This window comes from Amphibalanus amphitrite, unplaced genomic scaffold (genome assembly GCF_019059575.1).
Source record: "Amphibalanus amphitrite isolate SeventyFive unplaced genomic scaffold, NRLGWU_Aamphi_draft 000645F_arrow, whole genome shotgun sequence".
Classification (NCBI taxonomy): domain Eukaryota; kingdom Metazoa; phylum Arthropoda; class Thecostraca; order Balanomorpha; family Balanidae; genus Amphibalanus; species Amphibalanus amphitrite.
In genome coordinates, this window is record NW_024882139.1 from 387,727 (window position 1) to 395,934 (window position 8,208).

Here is an 8,208-nt window from a genome sequence, read left to right on the forward strand (position 1 = left end):
GCTAGTGCGCCCAGGCCCACGGTGTGCCCACACTCGGTTGTTTACGTAACTGGCATTTGTGTGCATTATTCGTTCATACTTTACAGCCATTTCAATTTCAGTTTTCGTCGGTGCTGATATAAAAGTTTATTCACGCAAAAAAATGAGAACCATCGCATTATTTATCTTTTTACTGGTGACAAGTATTACAGCTGAAAATAAATACAGCAAAGAAGCTAATGACCCTCAAAGGGTCGAACAGAAGAAAGGCACGAGCATTTGGATGGAAGATAGGGAAGATGTGCCTTTCAGGATGGCAAAGATAAACCAGATATGGACTAAAGCTAAGAAGGTATGTATTTTGAGTTAAGAATTGAGGTGGATATTCTGTTCCATATCTGACAATGTTAATTTGATTTGGGATATTTGGTAGGTTCACCACACCATTCATTCGATTATCCCAGCTGCGCCACGCATGTCACTGACGTGTGTATCTTCCTGCAGGTCCTCAGTCCTGGTAAGCTGGAGGCGCTGCGAGACGAGCTCGTACTGCAGGACAAGCAGGAGCTGACGTGGAAGAGGCTGAAGAACGAGGGTGGCGACAAAGACGGACTGAAGGAGGCACAGCTGCGCGCTAGGCTTCTTGGTGAGCTAGGGACACAGAGTGTACATTGTACAGTGTTGGCATTGTGATTTTTGGTCCTGGTTCCACAGACACAGTTTAAGTTTAAGTTTAATATAGTGAGCTATGGTAGACAGGGTCTATTTGGTGCTAACTTTGAGCATTAAGCTGGGCCAGACTGGGTAACTTAGGTACTGTGGATGTAAAACAGAGAGGACAGCGCCGTAGTGGTCCTGAGCTTGTCTAACCGGTTCTTGAAAGTGTTTGTGTTTCCAGACATTACGATCTCCTGAGACAGCTTGTTCCATGCTGAGGCTACTCTGCTCACAGAGAATAGCTTCAAGAAGACTGAGGTTGTCTCCGCTCTGAATTATTTGATAGTACCAAATGCTAGACTGGAAAGGAAAACTGTGGCATGTGTACGCCCAAGGTGCGCCCAGTTCGATGGGAGTGCATGCCTGGCAAGTAGGAATGCGCACCTGACACTTGTCTCCATAATTTGCACGTCTTTCCCACTGTCACCTCAGTTAACTTTTAATTTTTGATGCTTATTTGAGTAGTTTTCAGAGCCAATAACAAGTTGACCCGCGCCCGGCTGGGGGTCCTGGATTTCCACGCCCTGCTGGGGGGGGGGGTGTTTGAACACCCCTCCCCCCCTTCTAACTCGGCTCCTGGGCCACGTAGCGATACGCGAAAAGCGGCGTTCGAAAGAGCGTCAAAAATAAAGAGGAAATCACTTCAGTCAATTTTTTGGTCAGGTCAAAGGTGAGGTCACCAGAGGTCATTGAAGGCAAAATTTCGCCGATTTCCAGGTCGAATGTCGACAATTTCCAAGAAGCCAACGCATAACCCGGGAACCAATAGAGCTACAGCGCCGCGGAAAAGCGCATTCGATAGCCCTATTAACGCCCTTTCTGAGTAATTTCTCAGATTTGACCTAACGTCAACGGTTTTGCCTGCAGGGGGCAAAAACTGCAAAAATAGCCGATTTTTTCGGAAACAGTTTTTCTGCAATAACTTTTGACCCAAGCCTTGTACGAGCTTACTTTTACCGGCATCGTGTTCCTCTCGTCAAGACGCATCGAATGAACTATAACTTGACCTTGAAAGGTCAACTTGAAAATTTGACCTCAGGTCAAGGTCATGACCTGACCGGAAAGGGTCATGTTGCATATTAGTCGATCCGTATCGTCGAGCTGAACACATCTAAGGCGTTTTCATCGCTCTAGCGTGCCTCTATCAAAAGTTATTTGCGAAAAACTGTTAGATACCATTCGTGACCTAAGATGACCTCAGGGCATAAACAGGGGTCACGGACACCATTTTCATGTTCAGTGTGTCTAAACCACTTGTAATTCAGTGTTTGGGAGTGTTTATAATGTATTTCGTCCAAAAGAGGCGCATTTCAATTTTGTCCCATTGACTTATAATGGGGAGGTCGCAAAATTGACCTGACCTTAGGTCATCGATATCAAAATTCTGAGATATACATTTTGTACGTGCTATTGATCATAGCAATCGCTGAAAGGTTCAAAGCGATCGGTCACTCGGTGTAGCTATGACAGACATTGAAACTTTTTATGAGGTGAGGTCACTTCAAGTAACCTGGTGACCTGACCTTGAATGACCTTGGTCTGAAATTTTCACAACATGTGTAGAATTGATGTATGATAAGGTGTACCAAAAACGGCGGCGCTCCGCGCCGCCGTTTTTGAGATATTCGCGAAAAACCACAAGGGGGGGGGGGTGTTCAAACACCCCCCCCCAGCAGGGCGCGGGTTAAGCATTCATTTGAGGATTTGAGAACTACTTTTGGAGACTACATAATGTGTGACTGAGGCATACCTAACTGATGGCAAATACTAGCCAAGAAGAACTGGTGTGACAAATGCAGGTTGACCTAAAGTGACCTGCATCCAACCTACCCCAAATGCACAAATGACATTAACTAAAACTAGTGTGAAACTCAGAAAAATCAGGACCCCAAAATACCCTAGAAAGGACTCATCTGCTTCTCTCTAGGAGAATCTAGCAGGTCCTGGTTTTCCTGACAAATAGGTCATTGAGATTGACTTGATCCAGAAAGTCAGCGGTGATATCTAGAATATAAAAATATGAAAGCATTTGCATTCTCTTGCCACGAGCAATGCGCTTGTTTTATGTCAGCCGCAGTGTAAACGCCGGAGCCCGGCAGTTGCTGGGCTATTCCGCCATCTGCCGTTTGCATGGGGGGGGGGGGCGTTAAATGCCCCCAGCCGATAACTCGAGAACCATTAGACGCAGCGAAACGCACGAGGCGCCAAACGAAAGAACGCGACGAGACGCTGCCGATGAGCATTTGAAAGTTGAATTTTGAGATCCAGGTCCGGTCAAGGTCAGGTCAAACTCTTGAAATTGGGCTTTCAGTAGCATGAACTTTCGAACCTCGCACTGGGCGTCTCTCTTCATAAAGTCTGTCAAAACTGTGCACAATCTTTCATAGAAGTGCTACACGAATGTCACATCCATCTTGGGGTTAGTCAAGCATAGGTCGGGGTCAAGGTCACATTAACCTGCGCCCGGCTGGGGGTCCTGGATTTCCACGCCCTGCTGGGGGGGGGGGTGTTTGAACACCCCCCCCCCCCTTCTAACTCGGCTCCTGGGCCACGTAGCGATACGCGGAAGGCGGCGTTCGAAAGAGCGTCAAAAATAACGAGGAAATCACCTTGGTCAATTTTTTGGCCAGGTCAAAGGTCAGGTCACCAGAGGTCATTGAAGGCAAAATTTCGCCGATTTCCAGGTCGAATGTCGACAATTTCCAAGAAGCCAACGCATAACTCGGGAACCAATAGAGATACAGCGCCGCGGAAAAGCGCATTCGATAGCCCTATTAACGCCCTTTCTGAGTAATTTTCTCAGATTTGACCTAACGTCAACGGTTTTGCCTGCAGGGGGCAAAAACTGCAAAAATAACCGATTTTTTCGGAAAGTTTTTTCTGCAATAACTTTTGACCCAAGCCTTGTACGAGCTTACTTTTACCGGCATCGTGTTCCTCTCGTCAAGACGCATCGAATGAACTATAACTTGACCCTGAAAGGTCAACTTGAAAATTTGACCTCAGGTCAAGGTCATGACCTGACCGGAAAGGGTCATGTTGCATATCAGTCGATCCGTATCGTCGAGCTGAACACATCTAAGGCGTTTTCATCGCTCTAGCATGCCTCTATCAAAAGTTATTTCCGAAAAACTGTTAGATACCATTCGTGACCTAAGATGACCTCAGGGCATAAACAAGGGTCACGGACACCATTTTCATGTTCAGTGTGTCTAAACCACTTGTAATTCAGTGTTTGGGAGTGTTTATAATGTCTTTCGTCCAAAAGAGGCGCATTTCAATTTTCTCCCATTGACTTATAATGGGGAGGTCGCAAAATTGACCTGACCTTAGGTCATCGATATAAAAATTCTGAGATATACATTTTGTACATGCTATTGCTCTTAGCAATCGCTGAAAGTTTCAAAGCGATCGGTCACTCGGTGTAGCTATGACAGACATTGAAACTTTTTATGAGGTGAGGTCACTTCAAGTGACCTGGTGACCTGACCTTGAATGACCTTGGTCTGAAATTTTTACAACCTGTGTAGAATTGATGTATGATAAGGTGTACCAAAAACGGCGGCGCTCCGCGCCGCCGTTTTTGAGATATTCGCGAAAAACCACAAGGGGGGGGGTGTTCAAACACCCCCCCCCCAGCAGGGCGCGGGTTAATCAGGTAAGCATCCTATATCACTCTCATCTAACCCAACCAATCGCCTATGTGTGCCCTCAGAAACGCTCAACCGATACGGCCTGGCTCGCTATCACCCTTCTGGACACGCTTACGCCCGTGTCGCCGACGACACACCAACACCGACGCCGAAAGTCACCATGCATCGGTTATTCAAGGACAAGAAACTCAACAGGTTGTGGGAGAAAGCGGAAAAGTCGGGCTTTTCACGTGAGTTATATCCAGGCGAGGCCGCTGTGGTGCACATCTGCAGGAGGCTTCATTTGGGTACGATTTTTTCTGGTCCAACTCTACTTTAAAAGCTAAAATCTGCTGAAAAATATATACTATGACACCTAGTCTTGCTAAATTTCCAGCTTGAATGTAGGACAAGTGAGATATGTCTTCTAAAATATGGTGTGGCCGGTCGCTTTGAAATCCGTCCGGCTGCTCTTGTTACGGAGCGAGCGAAGCGAGCGGAGTCTTACGTAGAATAACGGAAATTTCCGAGTATGAGCGGCCGGCCGGCCGTGGTCACGCTTTTGCGACGCTTATATCTCAGCAACCACTTGGCCGATTTACATGCGGTAATTTTTGTAGGGTAGCTTCATTCCTTCTGCCAAGTATTGAACTATTCCCGATACATGTGGGTGACCCCTTATGCACGTGCCACGTGCAAAACAAAGAGGTGTCAGTTTTGTAACAATTGCAATATCTCGGTAACTACTGGGCGGATTGCGCTGAAACTTGGCATGCGGGAAGGCACCCACTAGGCAATGCGTATCCATGTGCCACAGTTGGGGTGCTGCTGCACATGCGCACGTGCAGGGGTCGATTCCAGATCTCGAGAACGGCTGAACCGATTGTGCTGAAATTTGGTACATGGTTAGGGACCGGTTAGTAGGGTGCCGTGCAGAAGTCAGTTGGGACCCATTTTGCACGTGCGCACGTGCAGGGTGCCGCTTCCAGATCTCGAGAACGGCTGGGCCGATTGCGCTCAAATTTGGCACATCGTTAGGAACCGGAAGTGCACAAGTTAGTTGGAGGTACCCCCTCGCAATTTCGCACGTGCAAGACCCACCCTCTCGCTCGCTCCGTTGATCGCCCCCAAAGGCGTTTTACTGGTACGGTTAGATTTTATTCTCTAGGACCGATATTAGATGAATGGACCGACACTTGTATGTATCTTACATTTGTGTAAGCTGTGCTGTGTTACCATGTATTATGTGTGTATTAACTGTCTGAGCTACGATGCACCGGATTTAGAACCTCAGCTGTTCTCCACAGAGGAGGAGCTGAAGGCACTACGGCAGGAGTTTCAACACCATCAGGATCGAGTGGACGAGTACCACCTACTGGTTGAGGAGCACCATCAGGCGCGCGAACAGCAGGAGGAAATGTCCAACAACATTCACGAGTGAGTCTGTGATGTCATCGGAAGTCGTTTGATGACGTCATTGGAAGCCGTTTGATGACTTCTCGCAGTCAAATTTATCCGATTGCTGTCTGCTTTTTTAACCAGTGTCCAGCATGCTCACGGTTTCCCCATACAGGAGGTTGTTAGCTGGCTTTTCTTGATCTCTCGTTGGTGTACCGCTCAGACCTTGTGAGTTCGACCCATGAGAAGCCGAGAAACCTGGTAGCCTACTGATGATAAACGACGACTAAACAGCTGCGCCCAGGTTATGTTTCACGGCATGCTGCTACCCATTAGTAGTACTAGCGCCTTGGTTTTCTAGGAAATGTAAGCGAAATTGCAAAGTTGTTGCAATTTCTAATGTATCCATTAGAAACCTAAGCGGTAGTACCATATAATGCGGGTAGCGGTATGCCGTGAAACGGGGCATTTGATGTTAGGGCGAATTGCTGAGACGGACACATTATATCCTATACGACCCTGATTGTCTGCTATTGACAGATATGTGCTCAATAGATCGAATTCACTGCAGTTAGAGAATCGTGCTTCTTTATTAGAAAATAAACCCGCTCTGAAAGTCACTTCGTTTCCATGACACGTCTAAAATATTGATTTAGAGAAATTTCACGTGCGTTTTTCTCGGATACTATTCGCCTTATGCACAAAACGAGCGTACATTTTGTTTTAGCTAGCACCTAATCCTATATTTACATTTTTTAATGCTGCCTAAATGCTAGGATGGAGCAAATCCATTTTGCAAAATCGGCTTAACTTGTGTCATAGAAACTTAGCTAGTGATAACGACAGGCTAACCTTAGCTGACTCCGATCAGCTAACTAAATTTCAGCATTAATTATGTCTAGTACCGGGGTTACATACCTTATGCATGGGCCGGTAAGCGCGTATCAGGAACGGGTTTTCCTATCCGCTCAGCATATATTTATTTGAGATCCGTTTGTAATACGCATTTGATCTACTGTGTCCCCCGTCTATTGATAACTGGTTTTCACCCATCCTAACGAGAGTGGTTGAGATTACAAATGAAGTCAATGGATGACTTTAATACCTCGACATACATCGTCGAGGTATGACGTCACTCATTGACGTCACATCGTGACGATGACCTCACGCTCTGACCTGACCTGGTTATGTTTCAGATCGGATGTCAAACCGTCGCAAAACCTAAAGAGGAACAAGTCACACACAGACTACAAGTCACGGATAAAGTGAGTAATTGACTGCGGTTATGGAACGGGATTGGCCGAACAACGTTAGAATCTTCGTCGTCCGAGAGACTCCGAACGTGGGATATGGCTCAGAGGTAGAAGTTTTCTTACTGAGAGAAAAGAAAAGGAGAAATTATCACACAGAGATCCATCACTCAGCGAGAGATTCTCTTCCAATGTGCTCTCTCTCTCTCCTCTCTCCTCTCTCTCTCTCTCTCTCTCTCTCTCTCTCTCTTCTCTCTCTCTCTCTTCTCTCTTCTCTCTCTCTCTCTCTCTCTCTCTCTTCTCTCTCTTCTCTCTCTCTTTCTCTCTCTCCTCTCTCTCTCTCTCTCTCTCTCTCTCTCTCTCTCTCTCTCTCTCTCTCTCTCTCTCTGAGATTCTCACCCAGCCACACTTCTCACCTCTCTCCCACAGTGATCTCCATGAAGAACTTAACCGTGGCTACGACCGGCTTCATGTTGCAAGTATCAGTGGGCCTGATGGGAGGGACTTTATAGAGCCCAAGGTGGATGGACTTTGGCAGATGGCCAGAAAAGGAGACTTCACAGCCGAGGAGCTCGAGTCTTTATGGGTGAGTCATTGTCTTTTTACTTGTGTGTACCAGTGGAATCCGCTTTATGAATACAGCGTGGGGACACGAGGTTTTGGATTAATTAGTCAGCGTTGGCTTTATTGACCGGAGTCTGCTGTTATGCTTCTATGAAGAAATACATGAGCGGCGCCTGCTGAAGTGGCCACAATAAGCTGTTGGATAAATGATCCGATAATTTATTAGGCAGATTATACTGTATTTGTGTTTGTGTCTGGCTTAGTACATGACATGTCTTGTCTCACTGAATGATTTATTAATCAATGTGTTAATTGTCAAGTCAGTTTCCGTCTGCTTGTTGCCTGTGTCTGATTTTGTGCCCTGCTTCACTGTCTTTTCTTCCGGAACATCTCTTGTCTCACTGAATGATTTATTAACCAGTACTAGAGGTACAGGTTTACGCGATAACTGTATGTTTTGATTTATGTTATGTTACGGGTGCATTAGTTTTGGGTGATTGACTTGTATTTTTAGCTATATTATTTGGGTAGATTGGGTAGCTGTTTTTAAAACTGTAAGGGAGGGTGATAGTTGCGGGGTATCAAGTGTTTGTATGTGGGCCCTTTTTGAAACTCAACCTACCCCTACCTATCTCTACCTACCCTACCCTACCCTAACCCTACCTACC

The 8,208-nt window shown here is 46.3% G+C and overlaps 1 protein-coding gene across 1 annotated transcript; it reads left to right on the forward strand.

Annotated features, from left to right (window-relative positions):
- Window positions 1-30: 30 nt before the first annotated feature.
- LOC122363877 (alpha-2-macroglobulin receptor-associated protein-like) lies at window positions 31-7,562 on the forward strand (the record flags this gene model as incomplete). Its single annotated transcript, XM_043333677.1, has 6 exons — window positions 31-331; window positions 484-625; window positions 4,412-4,579; window positions 5,636-5,765; window positions 6,923-6,991; window positions 7,406-7,562. Coding segments are annotated over exons 1-6 (855 nt in total), but the record flags the coding sequence as incomplete, so codon positions are not given.
- Window positions 7,563-8,208: the final 646 nt, after the last annotated feature.